Genomic DNA, 20,952 nt, shown 5'->3' with positions numbered 1-20,952 from the left:
CCATGAGGGGTGTTCAATAAGTAATGCCCCTGACCCACTTCCAGATGTTTCATCGACCTGAAATTTTGCATGTGAAATTATTTAAATCTTTATAGATTAAATAGCAAATAACAGCTCTGAACTAATTGTGGTTTCTGATTTACAGATGTTCAAACTGAGTCAAGTCTGTGTTTTTGCATTTGAAAGGACGCACACAATGGGAGACTTTTGATCAAATTAAAGTAACTTACACTGTAGTGGTAATGTCCCATAATATAACCTTGTAAATCATTTTGCAAGGTCATGTAACCGGTACCATTAACATAAGTTACTTTAATTTCATCAAAAGTCTCCCGTGGTGTGAGTCCTTTTAAATAGAAAAACCGGATCACTGCTCATAAAAAAGTAAAACTACTTTTTATCAGCTTATCACGTCAAATATAGCAAATCCGCTCTCTGCCATTGAACACAGTCAGAGGCGTAGCCAGAACAAGGGTGGCCAGGCAATAACCAATGTACACTGAAGGGTGGCCGAAAGTGGATAGATACCAGAACCTCAGGCTCAAGCCAAAAATAAGACAAACTACAATTTCATACAGTCTTTGCTAACAAATAGATGCATATATTTAAACATCCTTACTTTCTAGATAAAGGTATAGTGGATATAATTCTTTCAGGTTTGAGTTCTAGGGCGAAAATCTTTTCCATTGTCATTACTTACCTACTTTTATAAATAATAATTCTGCATAAAATTAATATTTACAAGTACTAATATCTACATAAAGTGATTATATTATTTAAATAGTTATTTATCTATTACTATTACTAGATGACTTGCAGAGACAAATCCTTTTCTCTTCACACCATGTAACACAAAATCTATTTCTGGAAAGAGCATAAATTCTATCATCTTTAATGTTAGTATATTGATGTGCATAATTAACCACAGTGTTTTTGTTGTTAAGTAAGTATGAATAAATGAAAAAATAGTAAGTAATATATGAACAATTTTAATGTTTTGAATATTTCTCTTGAGAGTATTACTGCTGCCCCGTCTGTATTAGAGGGGAAAAAATGGTAGGGGTGGCCACAGGGTGGCCAATGATTGGCTAAGGGTGGCCCCCCATCTAGCTCCGCCCCTGAACTAGATGTGATTCTGGAACATTTAAGATACTGCTGAGGAACATCTAACCTTAATGTGTACAAGCATAAAAAATAAAGCAGTGGGTGCTTTTTTTTTGTAGTGTGAACATAGCATTACACTTTCTGATTGTTTTATTTAACCTATGAAACAAATTTGTATTTAAAAATGATCTCATGTCTTCATTATGAAATTTCCACCTCTAGTCAAGCACATGTAATTCCCAAAAAAAGCAGTGTTGTAACAAAGACAAATAGTTAGCTGTGGTCAAAACGCAGGAAAATGCATTTCAGAGAGTTTAAATTTCGAAATTTTCTGTTAGAGGATACCCCTGGACCCCCCTATGCCGTGCAAAGCCTAAAGATGTGATACACAAAGGTGTACACCCTATGAAACATTCCAAGCTAAAAGCCTGGGCATACATAAACGATTACGTTTTAAAACAAAGTAATGACCGAGCGTTAATCACCAATTATTTGAACAGCGTAATTCATAATGACAGGTTGTTCTGTTCCTCTCAAACTGCTCCTTGAACAAACCCTCATCTCTTCTGGTTCATCCTGGCGACACACCCTCATTGAAATTTATTATTACAGCAGTTAGGAGCAGAGCTTATAGCTGTTGCAAAACAGCTGCACTCTCCCCCAGCCAAAGTGGAACACAGTGTGACGAAACTTTATTTTAGAAATCATGATACAGAAATAAACTTTCTGAAGCAGATTTTTGTTTTGTGAAATAGATAACTTGATTGAGGCTTTAATTCTCTTTAAAATGCCATTTTTGGAGTCAGAGTGATAAGTTAATGTACCTGGATCTGATCAAAGTGTTCTTTTAACGGATCCTGCTGACTCTGATTTATTATTTGTTGATTTGGCCAAATGAACTGTACTCGTTAAAATCTGTCCGTCCAATTGGGAAATGTCCATTTTTTTTTAAGTTCTCTCTGTGTTTGGTGAACGCATCACTGAATCATGAGTGATAAACCGCTTGTTTAATCTTGTTGAATCAATATAAACTTTACTGAAAGAAAAAAAAATCTGAATTAATTGAACCATGAAAAATCTTTTTTATTTATTTAAGAATTTTATTTTTATTTTAACCATTTCCAACAACGAACTATAACTTTATGTTATATGTCAAGCTCCTTTATGGTGAATAAAAAGCAAAATAATTTTGCCATTTTAATGTTAAGTTTAATTCAGGTCAAATGTTTCATTGAAGTGTTTTTAAAACAAACAGTAGCCAGGATCGTATATAGTTTTGGTCAGATTCTAAGTAATAATGTCAACAAATGCTGTCCTCATGTTTTAAGGAGAGAACAGCATCTGACGTTAAAGTCACCCAGAAAAACTGATATGAGTTTCTTTGTCGCTGCAGGGTATAAAAGTAGGTCTGACTCCCACATGCCTCTGCATTGATTTGAAGCAAGCCTAGAAACAAACTCTAGTTTCTACAGTTAACACGTAATCTACATTATCTACGTTATCTAAAAATCTAACCGTCCCCATTCTCTGTTCAGACTGCCCCACAAAACCTTCCTTTCTTTACTAGATATGATGCCACCACCACCATGCTTTACACTTTAACCTACAGTGTGTGGGTGGCCATTAAGGTTTTCTCCAAAAGCAGTTGTACCTTAAGTTGAGCTTGAACATGCGGATTTGGTTTTGATGATGTCTGGTAAATGTGACGGTAAATCTGCTTCCAGGGTTTTTCTGCGTCTTCCAGTTTGTGATGGGTTTGATCGCTGCGGGTTTCTTGGTTGTTCTTGAAATTCCTGAATGGTTTCTGTTCATCTGCAGAAGATCAGAGCTCTTTGCAGAGCTCCCTTTTTATCAAAACAGAACGGTGCAGCATCTGCATTATAACAGTTATAACAGTAGCCTTACTGATCCTTCTATCAATCTCTCACCCTCCCATCAACTATGAACAGGACTTTAATGTGCAATAAGTAATAACTAATATGTGGCATGCAGGGATAACTTCTTACTTGTTTGGTTTACCTTATCACCTTCATTATAATGAAATGTTTTCTGGGTTAATCCTCTGATGATCAGAATATCTAACTCCACTATATAAATATTCAGTGTTAAAAATGATATACCAGGTAAGACATGCTGAAATATGCTAAGCTGATTTAGATATTTGTTTTTGGTGTAATTGTGTCTATGTTTTTACAGTGGTAAATAAAGAAATCTAACAATATCAATCTAATAATGATGGGTGAAGCAGGACCAACTCCACATTTCTTAATTTCTCTCACAGTTTTGCACTTTTTTTTTATGCATTATTTATGTCACCCCCTTGAACCCGACGGGCCACCGGTGGGTCCTGCTGCTACGTGACCTCGTAATTTTAACAAACCCCCAGTATTGATGTAAAAAACACATTTGGCACAGTTTGGTGACATTTTTGGATAAATTTGCCAAAATGGCCTCTCTGCCTAAGAAATTTCTCACTAATACCATTCTAAAATAAATATGATTCATCTGATTGTGTCCAAATTTGGTATATTTTTACACAACCTTTAGATTTAAAAGTCTGTACTACTTTTTTGTGCTATAAATAATATTTTGGTAGTGTTCTGCAATGTTTATTTCAAAGAAAATTTTGGCGAGGTTCAAAAAATGCAAAATATTTTGTATTTTGTCCCTAATATTTCAGGCAGGGTCAAAGCTACAATGGTGCTGACACCAGAAAACCATTCTATGACATCTTACCTTTACAGAGGTACCAAAAGTTTCTTCTTAAATCTAATAGCTGTGAGGCTATAAGTGATTTACTTTTGTGTGTTTTTGTCAGGCAGAAATTTATTTATACCCCCTGAGGGTGTAAGAGGTTACTTTATTTTGTTTACATGTCCTATCTGGGCAGATTAGGCTGCATCCTCATAATCCTTGTTTGTGATTGTTAGTATTAGTGTGAATTGAGTGTCAGATGTGAGCTGTATTTAGGAAACAACATGCCCAGAGGCCAGCAGTACTGCTTCAAGTAGAGGGTGAGTGAGGGATGCTATGAATAGCAGCGAAATGCTGCCATGACAAAAGACAAAGGGCAGCAGGAACATTTTTTGTAGTGACAGCATGAAAACTATGTGGGCTTGCAGCCGGTGGCGGATAGAACAGCTGAGAAGCGTACGATCAAAACTTCATTAGGGCCATTAGTTAAAAAAAAGTGTTTCTTTAATGGACACCTGGCTTACCTTCCTGTCAGTCCCTAAGGACATCATGGCCGACGGATAGTCTGCTGGGATCAGGTCTGTCTCATCACACAGAGAATTCTGTTGTAAAATATCTATGATATTACTATAGTAAACAAGCTTGTTTTCATATATATATTTTCCTGTATTCCACATGGTTTTAAGCATGTGTATCATGGCTATATCAGCAACAACAGGTACGCAGATATGGAGGGGTATGAGTGCCACAATACAATGAATAAATACCTTATAAAATAATTGTTTACATTTGTAGTTCATTTATCAAAACTGTAAATAAGTACAGATTTTATTTAATAAATATATAATTAAAGATATGGGTCTCAGTGAAATATAATTTTAAGAAGTAAAGATAGTTATTTTGTGATTTGATAAATCATACTATGTTCCTGCACTGAAGCACTCGTCCATCAAAGTCAAGGAGGTGGGACTAGGGGCGCTTCCAAAGAAACCCTGACATCTGATTGGCTGCTTCTCACTGAGCAAGATTAAACTGGTTTTCTTTTACTCTAAAGTCAATGTACTAAAAAAGGCAGATATAACTTCAAAGGGGTGTTGGAATTTATTTACGGTTATTTATTTATTTATTTCTATAGAACTAGGCCTTCTCTCACCTGTTTGACTTTGATAGATGTGTGACAGTATGAATTATTTTTTGTGCTTCAATGCAGGAACATGAAATAATTTATTAAATCATAGAATTATTTTATTCACTTCTTAAAATAAAATCTACATATTTAACTGAGACCTGTGTTATTAATAATCTATCTATAAAATTCTCTATTTACTTATAGTATTCATAAAATAAAAAATTTAAATTAATTTATGTTATTTATTCTTTGTATTGCAGAACTCACCATCCTCCATACACAGACAGATGAGAATGTAAAAAATTTTTATTTTTGTTAACCAGAAATGACCAAAGTGATGCTTGTAGACTTGGAAATGGAGCTCTTAGATTTATTTTTAACATGACAGACTGACATTGGTTGTGATTTGAGGATTTGATGGATTTATTTAGCAATGTGCCACGTCCTTTCAGCTAATCGAATCAGTTATGATATAGCATCACATGCAGATTTTCCATTTTACTATATATATATATTTCTTTTTTTTGGTAAATAATTGGTTTTGAATGTGTGTTATTTGGACATGAACGCTAGATTTCTATCAGTTTTATTTGTACTTCCAATTTTAAACCAAATTGTTGAAAGACTATATATTTCTTCTCAATTTAAATTCCCTTTTCTCGTAAAACTCAAACGTCCCTTATTCAAAACAGTGTTTTGTTTTTTTTACCATTTTTGAACTTCCTTCCAGATAAGACAGTCCGCTTGTCACAGAAATACCTACTATGGCAAAAGTTTACCTTAAAGAGCTGTGATATATATATAAGGTCACAGAGCATATTGGACAGTCTATGGAAAATATGTTTAGGAGTAAGTGTTAATCAGACATTTAAGTAGGTTAGATCAAACATAAAACCATTAGTGACGTCTTTGCAAAGAAACCTCTCACTTTGATCCTTTCTAAACTGTTGTATGAATCACCATTAAATCCCACCCAGTATAGGTCACAGTGCACAAGAGGAGGGCTTATGACGCCATTTGCAGAAACAATCAGGTCTCTTATTGAGTCACAACATTAAAAATAAGAGATTCATTTTCCAGAACTTCAACTGCGCTCTCTTCTTTTACACATATCCGCTTTCATAATGTGCTGTGCATCATGCGTCCAGTTTCTAATTATAATCACAAATTGAATTTACTTTTAGACTGAAAAGAAGATGACCAGTGAGACCCCGTCCACAATCTCCATGGCTCTGATGAACCCCCAAATGGCCTCCACCTCTGCAGACAACAAAAACTCCTCCACGCAGCAGCTCTCCATCAGCGTGTGAGTCATTTCTAAAACATTCAATTACTAAGCTTATCATGTGTGAAGGAATGAATAGTATTAAGGAAATGATTAGGAACAAGATTATCAATGTTAAAAGTGAGTTAACTGTTTAAAACTCTGGGGTCTGCCACCAGTTGCGCCGTCCTGTACTCCTACAAACCTCGCCGGCCGGAGGAACTGGAACTGAGCAAAGGAGAGATGGTGGGTGTGTACGGAAAGTTCAAAGAGGGCTGGCTGCGTGGGTTGTCTCTCAGAACGGGGAAAGTGGGCATTCTTCCCAGCAACTTCATCACCCCTGTACTCAGGTGAGAGATCGCATTAATATTCATACAAGAAGCCTCACGTCTTCTTTATATATTTCAGAAATGTAAAAAAAAGTAAACAGTTTATTGAATAATTTAACTCTCAAGTATATTAAAAAAACACAAGAGATCCATTTTAAAATCTTCAACTGCTTCTGTTTTTTAATGCTGCAACCAAACACTTGATTTGGGATTTTATGTAATGTTCTAACAGGGAGTAATGCTGAGTTGTACAATGAAGGAAAAAGTAATCATGATTTTCTAAATATTTTACCAATGTCAAAAAGTTAGTGTGCATTTCTTCTCCTGAGTCGAAGCTTTAAAGACAGCTGTAAGTCTGTCAGGGTGTGTGTCATTGGTAATTCGGATCGGACAGAGAGACTCTCTGCAAAGCGCTTTTCAACTTCCAACCATCTAGATAAAAAAAATTCAAAGCTTTGACATTTTGTTTAGAGTCATCGTCTTGTCTTCTAGCCGCTCTCTTTGGTTTCGTCCGTCAACCCACCCAAGTAAAGAATACCCCACAGCATAATGCTGCCACTACCATGTTTTGCCTTGGTGGTGTGTTTTTTATAGCATTTTATGCTGCGTTTATTTTTACAGAACACAGAGATTCTCTTTTCATGAAAATCACATTGTGGTCTTTCTGTGCAATTTGTTTGCAACATCCCCTACATGCCTTGTAGCGAAATATAAACACACATTTTGTCAGGGTTTGGAGGACCCAAAATGCAGAGGCAGAGAGGCTGAGGTGAATTCTTGTAGTTTTAAGTAAAAAAAACACTAATAACAGAGGCAAAATCCAAAAATCCAACTAAAATGTAACTCAGACCAGAACCACAGAGACATCAAGGGAAACACGCACAAGGAGCCCAGGAGAGACGAGGTGAGAGGACAACGGCGACGACAGGACCAGCAACAACAAGGAGTGAGAGCAGAGGGAGAGCAGAAATAGCTGACAGAGACAAAGGGAGGGCTAACGAGCTGACAAGGAGCAGGTGTGAGAGGAAACAACGAGGGAGCCAAGGAGAAAGGAACACACACAAGAGGGCAACAGAGGACAACAGAAAAACATGAGAACTAACATAAATCTAGAAATTACAACAAAACAGGAATTAAACCAATAAAACTAGAAAACAAGGAGCAAAGTAAAGCACAACATAACCAAAACCATGACACATTTGGCTTTTTTTTTTACCAGTTGCTTTCTAGTCTAAGACTGATAGCTGACCTGTCAAAAGATTCTTCTACAAGACAAAGTAAAAGCTGATGCTTTTCCTTTCATTAGATTAGATTATTGCACAATGTGTTTCCTGTTTTCAGGCAGCTTATGACTATCTAACATACCAACAGAAATAGAGATCATACCCCCCCCCAGGTCTTCAGAGACCTGCTCACTCAGTATTCTTAGAAGCAGAACCGATCAAGAGGAGGAATGATTCAGTTTCTCACACTCCCTGAAAACCTGACATGCAGAAACTGTTGGCTCCTGTTGACTAATGAGCTTTGTGATATTTAATGCTAGATTTGGAGGGAAAATAAATTTAGAATTGCGTTTCTAAAATCTAGAGTCATAACTTTTTTTTTTCCAGCATATGATCTAGCAGTCTCTCTTTATAATCAAGTCTACTTAACGTATTTGTTATATTCTTTCTTTTCTTTCATTTTGTGTCCTGTAAAGGTGCTTAGGATTACGTTGTGTTTGAATTGTGGGCTTTGCATAAACCTGCTTTACTTGTAGATATCTGAAGCTCCTCAGGAGTTATCCAGAGCCTCTCAGTTGAAGCTCCGCCTGTTGTTCGGGTGTGTTCCTTGACCTCCATGATGTTATTTGTGCTCTAATGTCCCCCAAAACAACTGAGGCCTTCATGGAATAAACAGATTTATACTGATATTTAACATTTATGTGAAAAAATAAATGTTTTAAAGTTTTATGTACTGAAATACAGAACCTCAGCCCGACTTCTGGAGACCAAAGTAGCTAATGTGTCCTCGCATCCCAGCGCGGCATCTGGGAAGAAACCCACCCCTTCAAAGAATCCCGCTGTGGTCCTCGCTCTGGACAGGGTGGGCGGTGATGGAGCCAAATCCTCAACAGGACAGGTCTCATCTGTGCCAAATGGAGCACAGCATGCTGCATCCTCCACCGGAGCTGTTAAACCGTCCTTCTATGGGACGTCTCAAGGTTGGGACACTGTGAGGCGTGTTTTCAACCCGCACAGAGGTCAGTGAGAAATACATTTCAATGCGACAGCGGTTTAATTAGGAGGTTTGGTCAAAATTGACTTCTATTCTTTAATTTCAGCCTCCCACCGAGCCTCGCATACGTCCTCCTACAACATCCCGTCCAACTCGCAACCTTTTGCACAAGTTCAGGCATCAGGGTATTCACCTGCCCTGCAGAGAAAGAGAAACAGCAGCCTCCCATCCAATGTCAAACCACAGATGAATGAGCTGGCAGCGCCCTCTGCTGCTGCGACCGTGAAGGACAGGGAATATGCTGCATTACATGAAGCAGTATTTCAACATCACAGGCAATCAGCTGCCAATGGACCTCAGTCGATTCTGGTCAAACCTGATGCACAGAGAAACAGCACAGATAAGGTAATTTCAGATTTATTTTTGCTTTTTTTATTATTTTTTTCCAAGCTTTTGGTCTCTTTATGTGATAAAATGTACGTTTGCATTTCAAAAGCCTCAGAAATCAGTTCGGTTCCTGACAGATGAAGAGTCCCCTCCTCCAAGACAACGGACCTCCCTCTGGTCATTGGGGACACAGGTTCACCCAAACTCCCGCCCTGGTCCCCTCCCTTTAGAAGTCTGGGCCCCGTCACTCACCATGGGCAGAGACGGACCAGGGATCCTTCTGAAAGACAGAAAGGGTCCACTTTTTAGGAAGGGCTTTGAAACGGCTGCCTCAGATCAAAATTCTAACCAGCAGAAACCATTCCATTCACAGCCTTCACTGTCTGCTCATTTCAGCCCCATCAGGTAAGACTTTTGGGTTTTGGGATCTTTGCTCACGGACAAAAAACAAACCTGTAAAAATTATTCAACTAACTTTCTGGTGATTTTTTTTTTTTTTCTTTTTTTTTTTTTTTCTTTTTTTTTTTTTTTTTTTTCAGACACAGAGTGACTGCAACACATTTAGCCCAGACAGACTCAGAGCTTAGTCTGCTTCAAGGAGAGGTTGTCTTTGTCCACAGACCTCGGCCTGACGGACGGGTCCTCCTTACGCAGGAGAGCAGCGGGCAGACGGGCATTTTCCACAACACTATCCTGCAAGTCCTTGAGAGGCTCAGCTGACTTTATATTTAGGCTGAATTAATGTATATTTCTATTATATCTATTTAAATTGCCAAATGAATTAATGGACCAACCGAACAAAAAGAGCAATGATGTCTAACAAACGAATCCTGCCAAATGACAATGCAGTAACAGGTTTTTATATTGGCTCTGAATGGGTGAGAGTGTGTGGGTAAGGTCTGCAGAGGTTTATTTTCTGTCCTGCATTGTGTGCACATTTTTGTGGCAAGTTATATTCTATTATTTTTTGCACTAAAACCTACTTCAGGTTCCTTCCTTTATCTGTTACACACAGTGGTGAGTGCCTTTTTCAAAACCCACCGTGAAAAAAAATCTATATATATTTTATTTGTATATATATTTAGAGAGATTAAGTAAATTATCTGTACTGCTTCTGTGTTAATAAAGTGTACTTCCAGAACAGCTAACGGGTTGGTCTATTTCTAGATAATCAAATCAAATTTTTTATCCATTAAATTGTGCAAGTTTGCATGTGCAACCTGCATTCTAGGCATGCAGGCTGCAGAGAGTAAACCCTTTTTTTTTTACTCATGTCATTTTTCGGTTTCTGAAAAGTTCTGCGATTAAATCTTGAAGTAACCACCAGATGCTTTAATAATTTATTTTAACATTCTGCAAAGATGTTTCAAAGTTTCATTTTGGTGCAGGGTTTCAAACACACCACACTGCACCCCTCACTGCTGTTTAGGTTATTGCATAACATACATTTTAACTATGATGCATTAAAAAAAAAGTTATTTTTAAGTTATATTTTTTTATTGGATTTAAATGCTCCATTTTGACTGGTTAGGGGTTAATGCAGTAAAGGCAAAAGTTGCTTTAGGTCTCAAACACTGCAAGATAAAAAAAATCAACTTATTACCATTTGTGGAGCATGGTGAAAACATAGTGAGGGCCCAATTGCCAAAAAAGGTTATATATGCAATGATTGCATCTCTGATAATTTAGTTTAAAATGACAGCTCTAAGGATTGCTTTGCCTCCACTTTAATAAATCTATCATAATTAAAGGTACTGAGCCCTGTCTTTTGGTGTGGGATAAGGCAAGAGAACATGAATTAATTATAAACCTTTTGCAACTCATACCTGGGCAGCAAGCTAATTTGTCCGTATTTTATGGGTTTGAAGAAGTGTTTAAGACGCTAATACATTTTTCTGCACCGTAATAGTGCAGTCATTATTTTTTGTTATTACTATAAATCCAATTATTGCAAACATGTATGATATGAAATTATATTCCGTGAAGGCATTCTGCAGGGCTGCCAACTTTTCACCAAAACTTGGGGTGAGATTATGAAATAGTTTGGACAGGAAACCCTGTCAGGATTAGATGAGGATAGGTGCAGTTATAGGTTGGAGGTTTTCAGAGGATTTAACATAAACAAAGCGGCAAAATGTGGAATTTTTATAGCACAGAAAAGGTTACTGAGTAACAATAAGTGGTCTGTAGTTATGTCTAACAATTTTCTTACAATATACAATATTTTCTACATTCTGGTGTTTTTCAGAGAATTGAAGTAAAGAATAGGCCCTACTAAAATACTTGCATCTTAAATATACTTTAAGCTAAGAATTTCACAACTTTGTTCATTAATTATTCTCTGCATTATACAATGGGGAACTAATAAGCTATTACTGGATTAGTGACACTGAAACAGGAACCAGAGCAATTGAAACCTATGCAAACTACACTGTGTGTGAATATTTGGTAATAGGCTAAGGATTAAAAAGCTTCATTCATTATGTTATTAGTTACAATCAATTGACAAAACGGTGTTAAATGTGGAAGTTATGTCCCCTTGAAGGCAGTTGCGCCTTGGGACTTCCCCACCGGTTCTTTTCCTGGGAGCAAGTTACTTACTACTCTTTACTCAAACTGGGTAAAACCATATAAAAAAGGACTTTAAAAACAGGAGTAAAAAAGTTTATTCCAGATCAGGTCGTTACAGGACAGAGAAAATGCTTGGAGCTTGCACAGCTCTGGGCTCAAAAAACGTCAGCGAGCCCCAAACAAGGACATCTTCACCTTCTTATACCTCATGAGTCTATGTGTTGGATCAGGTGGATGCTTTGCTGTCCGTATCAGAAACTGACACGCCATCCATGCCCAAGGATTACAGATAGCTCTCCTCTATCAGTCAGCCTCCAAGATGTGCCCATATCCTGTGTATCTTTAAAAGACAAGAAGGCTGTCCTATTTAGATGACCTCCTTACACACAGTGACATCCACAATGTGAAGGAAGGCCTTCTATTCTCTCTAATCTGGCTAACAAAGTAACAATGCACATGATGTATAAAGAATAAACCTAACAACGGCTAAACAATTCAGACCTTCTAGGAGGCTGTAGATTTTATGAAAACTCACCATGACAGGAGACAACACTTCTCTGGATGTTTCAGTTGAAAGGTGTGATGGAAATTAAGTTTTTTAACATATTTAATGGACCAAAATAAAGATAAATAAGTAGGATAGGTAATAATGTAAGAAGAGCATCCCTGTGGTTTCTCCTCTATGAATCCTGGATAAATGAGTTGTTCTGCACATCCTCTCCGAATGTGGTTGATCTTTTCTTGGGTGGCTGATCTTTTGAAAAATAAAATGCAATGCTTCTTGTTCTTTTCGTGGAGATCCTATGGGTTTGAGAGGCAAACCTGGAAGCTTTAAGAATTAAAATATTTGTGTTTGGTTTAATTACTCCTAAATGTCAACGGGAGATTATTAAACTGGACTGAGCAATAATTATTTAATTTGTGGACTAAAACTGAGACTAAAAAAAGCACCAGGTAAAAAGAAGATGTGATCCCAAACTCAGTCTCCACATCAATAATTTAAGCAAGCTGCTATAGTTTTTATTCATATTTACTCAAGTACTATACAATAAATAAATAAGTGGAACGGAATGTCGTTTTTTAGTGTAAGATTTGGGAATATAGAGTGAGAGTGTGTGAGGACACTGAGATGAGTGAGTCTCACTCCTAATGGGTGAGAGTTGACAGCCCTGCATTTAGTTACAGTGGTTTTATGTTTTGATATATGAAAGCCAACCTGCGCATGCGCACACCGAGTCAGAAGACAGCCAACGGCTCTGGGCTGCTGATGAGAATGACAACATCGCTAATGCACTAGTGCAGTGAATAGTAACCGAACTGAAACAAACAGAGCCACCAAAGCGTCTAAACCACAATATAGCACACACTCTGCCTCCTTACCATGCCGGTAAGTCGCCACGCCTGCTTACGTTTTTTTTTCTTCTTTTTTCTGAGTCGGGTTCCTCCCTTTCTCCTTTGATGTGATTAAGCTAACCCTGGTTAGCACTGCTAGCTCACCATTTACCCTGGCTTTTGCTATATGCTGGGGGGCCTTAACAGACATGTAATAATTGCAATTCTTTGCGTATTATTTGGTGTATTTTATCCACAAACCCCCACCACTTTGCGTTAGTTTTTTTTTCTAATTTCAACGAACCTTACTGTTAGCAAACCATCTGGCTAAAGCAGAGCCGTTGTTACCTAGCAACATATTTTATCTATTAACTTTTAGCTCCTACCCAAGATGGCCTGGTAGATTTGTACCATTAAATATGTCTTCTTTAAACGTCGTGTTATGCTGTGGCGTTTGAACGTTCATATTTTAGCTACATGAAGATAAAAATGTGTCAGCATATAGATTTGAGTAAATATAATGGCAGCCTAGCATTCAAATAAATTACATTTTTATCCTAGCATAACAAACTCCCAATGAACATTGTAGAATGATAGAAAGAATACAGAAAAAATACAATTAGAGAACTAATTAAACTAAATAAATCTTTCCAAATGTGTTGTCAATATTTAAGTTTTAATACAATCCTTTGTATATAACAGCTGGTAGTGTTATGTGGTAATTTTTATGAGAACTGGAGCTGACAAAAAAAGACAATTTCTAAAGAAAATAAAAAGGGATAATTACCAGATCCTTTTCTGCACTTCCTGAATTTTATCTTTTCTATTTGATTCAGGTATGTCTTAGGTTAAATGATTATATTATTCTTATATTCTGTTATTACTATGTCATATTTATTTGTCATTGCAACTGTAGAAATTGGCAGAATTAACACTCTTGAAATACTAAAACTTTGAATAAAATCAACAGTTACAGAATGTAAGAATAGGTTGAATTACAGTATACTGTTTACTGTATTTTCAGTCTACCAGGGAGCGTTATCATAGAGCCTTCCTCCCAGCAGCTGTAAGACTTTATAACCACCACTGTTCCCAACAACCTCAATAAATTGTCATCTCTGATGTTGCTGCTTTTTTCAAATATCCATTACTGTAAAAATGTCCATAGTTGTATATCGGATACTTATTCTCCAGGTGCATAATATTTATATTGTTAAAACGCTTTACAGTACACTATTTTATTTGTTTATTTTTTAACTCTTCACTTTTATGTAATTTTTATTTCTAAGGTCCACATCTGTGTGACCTTTTTTTATATATTCTTTTTGCTGTCTTTCACACTAGAATTTCCCAATTGTTGGTCAATAAAGGGATTTTCTATTCCATTCTATCTCTAACCTCCAAATGAGACAGCAAGTGGAAAATAACATTTACCAATAAGCCATGAGTACTTAAATTAAGTTTCTCTGTCAATGGTGCAAATTTGTTTAAAAGCAAGTTTCTTTTTATTAAGCAAAGCTATTCACAATGGATGGAGTACCCAGAAATGTTTCTCAAGAGTGGTGATACTGTACAATATTTTTACTCAGGTAGAAGTTAAAAGTCAACACTGTACTACTGAAGGTACCCGTTCACTGCTGTACTACTCCTAAAAACAAAAACATTCTAAAACCTTATTCAAGTTAATGTAACTGAGTATAGTGTAGTTACAAACCACCCCTTCTTTTTACACATCTTTGGCTTATGTGAATTGAAATATGGGATTTTTTCGTGACCTCACCTCCCAAGGATTAATCGATAGACAGAGAGATGAAATGACATTTAAACAGGAGTTTGAGATTAAATTTCATCATTTATTTATCAATGGATATATCCACAGAGAGACTACACAGAAAACCCACCTCTGTCCCCTAGCCTTCAGAAGCAGTCGGCTACCTCAGCTAATTTAAAGATGCACTTCACCTACTGTCTTCACCACACACAAAGCTAACAAAGTTGGAATCTCCTTAACTATTGCAAGTATCCCGGCACCACAAGAGAGCTTGTTAATTTCCGCTTCCGCAGCTCAAGCCGACAGTGGCTTTTGATCTGTTTGTCCAATTATTTCCAAGGCCAAATCTTTCCATTAAACTTGTATCATTCAAGTTCTCACAGGATTCACCTTAGGCTTTTTCTTTTTTCTTTTCTGGATTTTAGAGCAGTAAGGCTGAGAAAAAAGAAGTCAGCGATAACGTCAAAGTTGTGGTGAGATGTCGTCCCCTCAACCCAAAGGAGAAGACGATGGCCTACAAGCAGTCTGTCATGGTCGACGAGATCCGTGGGACCATAACGGTGAACAAACTGGAGAACCCCCACGAACCTCCAAAGACCTTCACCTTTGACACAGTGTTTGGGCCGGACAGCAAGCAGCTGGATGTCTACAATCTCACAGCCCGCCCCATTGTTGACTCTGTGTTAGAGGGATATAATGGTAAAGTTGTTGACATGATACTAGCTATTGTTTAAACCAGCTCTGTCAAAGCATCTTAATGTGGTTTTAAAATGAGCCTATACATTTATCCGAAAATTAAAACTTAACTGTTTTTATTTTCATAATCTCTATAACTTGGAATTATGTTTTTTTGTTTTTTTCTTTGATTCCCCATTCTAGGCACAATTTTTGCATATGGACAAACTGGCACAGGAAAAACATTCACCATGGAGGGTTATAGGGCAGTACCAGAGCTCCGAGGGATTATCCCAAATTCGTTTGCTCATATTTTTGGACATATTGCCAAGGCAGAGGGCGACTCCAGGTAGGTAATCAAGCTGAAGGCAACCTTTAATGCTACATTCACACCGCATGTGCTTTTGCAGCAAATAAGCGCCTGCTGCTTTATTTTTTTAAGCTTGTACATATTAAAGGCCTACGCATTTCAGGAGCATCCTTGACGCTGTCCATTAAAGTGTGTCTAGATGCATCTGATGCTGGTGCTCCTGTGTTCAATGGCATAGATTGGTTTTGCTATATATGCTGTGACAAGTGGGTAAAAAGTAAAAAAGTCCACCTGAAAACATCATCTGTGTCATGATCCTCCCTTCAAATATTATTTGAAGCCGCGTTGAGTTTGAATTCAAGTTGTTTTGGTCCACTCTATAAAGCCTCGAATTCTGACATTTTGAATTGAAAAGCTTCCTGGATGGGAAGCGAAGTGTCTTCAAACTTGGAAACCAAGTCTAGTGGATTGTTTTTTTAACTTTCTTGGAATTACTATGACCTGGATGACTGAGAATCTTCACTAGCATACAATACATACCAATATATCACACTCCTTTCCACAACCACATTTGCCAACAGTAGCTGTAATGGCAGCAGCTGTGCGCTGTGGTTAAGGTGTTTTCAGAGAGAGTGCTTTTTTTTTTCTCCCTTTTTGAAAAGCAAATATCTAAACTCTCTCACATAACACTGTCCATGCTGTAGAGTGATTGGATTTATCACTCAGAGAAGATCGTATGATTGGCGGTGGTTATCTGTTACAGATGCTAAGTAGCTACATGACAGGAGGATTTAATTAGAAGAAAGCAAAAGGTGAAAAAGCAGCATTTAGTCTCTTTTTTACTATTTCATAGATTCAATAGAGTTGAAACTATCAGATTAATTGTGAATAATTGATAAAAAAAAACAACAAATTAAGTAAACAGACTCTGAAACATAACAATTCTCACTCTGAGCAGCATTAAGCCATATCTTTACAATGGTTATATACAACTTTCACTTAAATAAGTAGATTGAATATGCTTGAACTCCTAAAGTGGCATTATTTAAGTTTCACCTGCTTCAAATTCTGTAAAATAAAAATTTTTTCCATCAAAAAATTGATTAGTTCAAGGGAAAACATAGTAAACAGATTATTTAATTTGAAATAATTATAATCGGAGGCCTACATTTGAAACATCCTTATTTATAAACAGCCTCTCTGACCTGGACTATATACAGGGAGAGGAAAAGATGGCCATCAGCTTTACTTAATTAGTTTTTGTTTTTAAATATATTTTCTGGGGAAAGTTTCCAAGTTCATTATAGACTTCTCTTTTTTGTGCATTGCTTTCATTTTTCAATTTTGGATAAAACAGTTTAAATGAAAGGTTTGATTTATTTGACTTTTATATATTTCCTTCTATGTTTAAATTCAGTTTCTCTACCAATGTTAGCTGTGTTTTTAAAAGTCAGCGGTTAGGTTTTATATTGCCTCCTTACAGTGCATCAAATCAAACTGTTTCACACCAGTAGTGAAGCATTACATTGATTTATCACAGTAATATTTATGTTTTGGCCTTATTCTAAGCAAAAGAATAAAAGCCACACAAACAAAATTCACATCACATTTTGAAAGTAGATGAACCCTTCACCTTTGGTCTTGTTTTAGCAGACATCTTTTTCTCACATATTTGGTTGGTCTGTTGCATCAAGAATTTTTGTTGTCATTATGAAACTAAAATATTGTGGTTTGCGGCAAACTGCAAATAAAACCTCTTACGGCTTCTTTCGTAAGGGCTTTCTTTTTACCACTCTTCAGTAAGGCGAGTCCACAGATAGTTTTTATTGGTGGGTATCTCTGCAGCTCCTCCAGAGGTACCACTGACCTCTTGACCGCTTTCTAATTAGTGCTTTCAGTTCTAAACCTTTTAGCTTAAATGAGCAGCTACGTCTTTGTTAGTTTGAACCAGTGCCACAGTCTTTAGATTGTTTGATAATGGATTAAACAAGGCACTGTAAGATGGTGTTTATGAACTTATTGACGGTTATTTACCAGTCAGCTGATATCTGAGGGGGATCACTTGCAGTGAGTAAGAGGGCCATATCCAATCGTCTGGATTTTTTTGGATAGAATGAATAAGTTCCTAAATAAATTTTTTGCACTTATTCATTTTACAAAAAGTTTTATTTCTTCCTATTTAGTGGTTATTTAAAATCAGGTTTTATTTGATAAAATTCCTTCAAAATCCGTTGGAGTCTGTTTCACTTTACAAACCATGAAAAACTTTGAAGGGTATTAACGCTTTTGCAAGATACTATAGAAAATCTACTTTAGACAATATGAGAAATAATTATCTTAGCGAAAAGTGAAAACTATTTAAAAAAATATGTATTCCTTGGGAATACCAGTGTTCAGCATTCCTTTAGAATAATTAGGTTTTTAACAAAACTCAATAAAAATTTACTATTTACTCAAAGTATGATAGACATACTTAGCTGGCCTGGTGGGTTCCCCCAGAGCAGCTGGAGGAGATGTGGGTGGCTCAGGAAGTATGAGCATCTCTGCTTAGACTGCTGCCTCGGCGACCTGGCCCCAGATACAGTTGAAGAGGGAGGATGGATGGATGGATGGATGGATGGATGGATGGATGGATGGATGGATGGATGGATGGATGGATGGATGGATGGATGGATGGATGGATGGATGGATGGATGGATGGATGTATGGATGATAGACAATCATCAGATTAGGAACAAATCACAAAGATAGTGTTTGCAGAGTTGAACGTACCGTATTTTCATGACCATAAGGCGCACCGTACTAAAAGGCGCACTCTCAGTTATGTGTGCCATTTCTGTATTTAACACACACATAAGGCGCACCGGACTATAGGGCGCGTTTTTTATATACAGGTACATGTCCTCTACTACCTTTAAATACCTCTACTGCATATTTAAAAATACAGCGGGCCCAAAACTGAGTATGATTGTGCTTTATTCATGTATTTATTACAAAGTATTAATCAAACCTGGGAGCTGGCCATGAGAGATGACAGGGCGCTGTGGTCACTCATAAATTAACTTAAAATCCTGAAACCTGCCGACGGAATATGTTCGCTTTTATTACCGGTATCCTGGTGCCTGCAGTTTAAATTATTTAGATGAAAAACACCTGCCAGCCACCGCAATGAACCCGGAGGCTACCCGGCCTAGAGGCTGCTGATGAAGGGATTTCTGCTGTCGGTGCACCGCTGGTATGTGGGGGTCTGAGCGGCTCCGACAGAAATAGATAATCTGGATGAACTGACTGCAATTATTAAGTTTTCAGGTGGACTTTCTCACTTAAAAGCATATTAAAACTACTTTATTCCCACTGATCACAGCAAATATAGCTGCAAGATTTAGATTATTTAGATGAAAAAACACCTGCCAGCCGCCGCAGTGAACCCTGCCCAGAGGCTGCTGTTGAATTAAGTTTTCAGGTAGAAAAATACAGCGGGAGCAAAACTGAGTATGATTGTGCTTTATTCATGTATTTATTACAAAGTATTAATCAAACCCATCAAAGTCATCATCCTCTGTTTCTGAATTAAACAGCCGCGTTAAAGCAGACATGCCAATTTCCCCTTCTTTGCTGTCAGAGTCACTTTCTGTGCCGGCCGGCTCCTCAGAAGTAATGCCTGCTTTTGCGAAAGCTCGAACAACAGAGCCAGCAGACAGTCCAAGCATCTACAATCCATCCGCAAACGGTGGCGTAACTTGCCCGGCGCTGCCTTCCACTTATCGTGAAACTGTGGTCTCCGTCGGTCATCCATCGCTCCCACGCCGCTCGCAGCCTTACTTTGAACGGCCGCTTCACACCGATGTCGAGCGGTGGAAGTTCCTTTGTCAGACCCCCGAGATAACGGCGAGCACAGCGTTTATTTTTTTTCACCATGTTTTTCACATCAGCTGTGAGATGGGCACGCATGGAGTCACATATTAAAAGCGATGGTGATGCGTGGAAAAAAACACCTGGTCTCCTCACATACACCTGCCTCAGCCACGCTTTCATCATCTCCTCATCCATCCAGCCCTTTCATTTGCTTTAATATGTCATCAGAGCGCTGTGTCTGTCTCGCTGTCAGCTCCCAGATCAGCTTCTCTGATTCGTTGATGCGGCGCTTCCAGCAGCAAAACTTCAATTTTTCCATCTCGAGCAGCAGCAGCGCGTTGGCGGCTCCCTCCCGCGGCGCTGCGCCTGCTGCTCAAAACGCGCTGCGGGACCTTTTGCTGCGTCTATACGCTCGTCAACCGTTGACTTTGCATGTAAACTCGCTGCTTCTGCTGCACCTGCTGCGTCCGGTTCACAGCGAGCACAGCATTAATTTGTTTCACCATGTTTTTCACATCAGCTGTGAGATGGGCACGCATGGAGTCAGATTAACAGCGATGGTGAGGAGTGGAAAAAAAACCACCTGGTCTCCTTACATTCACCTCCCTCAGCCACTCTTTCATCATCTCCTCAATGAGGTGGTCTCAAAAGTCGCAGTTGCAACACACATAGGGCGCACCGCACCAAAGGGCGCACCGCACATTTTGAGGGAAAAAAAAGACGTTTATGTGAGCCTTATAGTAGTGAAAATACGGTAGAAGCTGCGAGGGAAACACTGTTACGCACACAACTACACAGGATGCCCTGGCCTACTGAACTTGGATTTTTTTTTATGACATATGTAGGCATTTCACATCCTTATTGTGGTTCAACACCCTCACTTCATTTTGAAGCTTATAACCGCATGTTTTTCTATATTTGACATCTGTAATAGTTTCTGAGAGATGACAGTTAAATACTGGCACGTCCCACTACCATGGAATTGCATCTATTCTGTTGTAATCACATTTAAAGATATAAGCAACATGTCTAGCTTTTATTTCCATGTAATTTTATGCTCTAATATTTATCTAGGATATTCATTGTACTTAAGCATATAACATTGTTTTCTTTTGTCCTTGGAAGAGGTAAAGATCCCCACACACATGATTCAACCTCTAGAATTTAAAAAGACTTTCATCGACATTGGTAGATAAGCTGATACCCCCCCATATAGATTACTGTTGAATTCATATATCTCTCTTTTTTCTTTTTCAGATTTTATAAGCAAAACAAAAACCTATAATTACACACATTTTCCCCATTGCTTTTTCA

General features: G+C 37.8%; 2 protein-coding genes across 2 annotated transcripts in view; both read left to right on the top strand.

Annotated features, from left to right (window-relative positions):
• The window catches only part of sh3rf2 (SH3 domain containing ring finger 2), a 30,174-nt gene extending 19,907 nt beyond the window's left edge, over positions 1-10,267 (top strand). Inside the window, exons 6-11 of the mRNA XM_038299199.1 lie at positions 6,112-6,233; positions 6,371-6,541; positions 8,488-8,762; positions 8,844-9,142; positions 9,234-9,529; positions 9,664-10,267. Of these exons, the coding sequence (XP_038155127.1) occupies positions 6,112-6,233; positions 6,371-6,541; positions 8,488-8,762; positions 8,844-9,142; positions 9,234-9,529; positions 9,664-9,844 (1,344 nt within the window). The 3' untranslated portion in view covers positions 9,845-10,267. The remainder of the gene's footprint in view (positions 1-6,111; positions 6,234-6,370; positions 6,542-8,487; positions 8,763-8,843; positions 9,143-9,233; positions 9,530-9,663) is intronic.
• A 2,658-nt stretch (positions 10,268-12,925) lies between these two features.
• The window catches only part of kif3a (kinesin family member 3A), a 30,013-nt gene continuing 21,986 nt past the window's right edge, over positions 12,926-20,952 (top strand). The window contains exons 1-3 of the mRNA XM_038299155.1: positions 12,926-13,082; positions 15,224-15,497; positions 15,678-15,822. Coding sequence (XP_038155083.1) covers positions 13,077-13,082; positions 15,224-15,497; positions 15,678-15,822 — 425 coding nt within the window. The 5' untranslated portion in view covers positions 12,926-13,076. The remainder of the gene's footprint in view (positions 13,083-15,223; positions 15,498-15,677; positions 15,823-20,952) is intronic.

Source organism: Cyprinodon tularosa, unplaced genomic scaffold (genome assembly GCF_016077235.1).
Source record: "Cyprinodon tularosa strain WSP-4 unplaced genomic scaffold, ASM1607723v1 ctg42, whole genome shotgun sequence".
NCBI lineage: Eukaryota > Metazoa > Chordata > Actinopteri > Cyprinodontiformes > Cyprinodontidae > Cyprinodon > Cyprinodon tularosa.
This window is presented reverse-complemented; position numbering and strand designations above follow the sequence as displayed.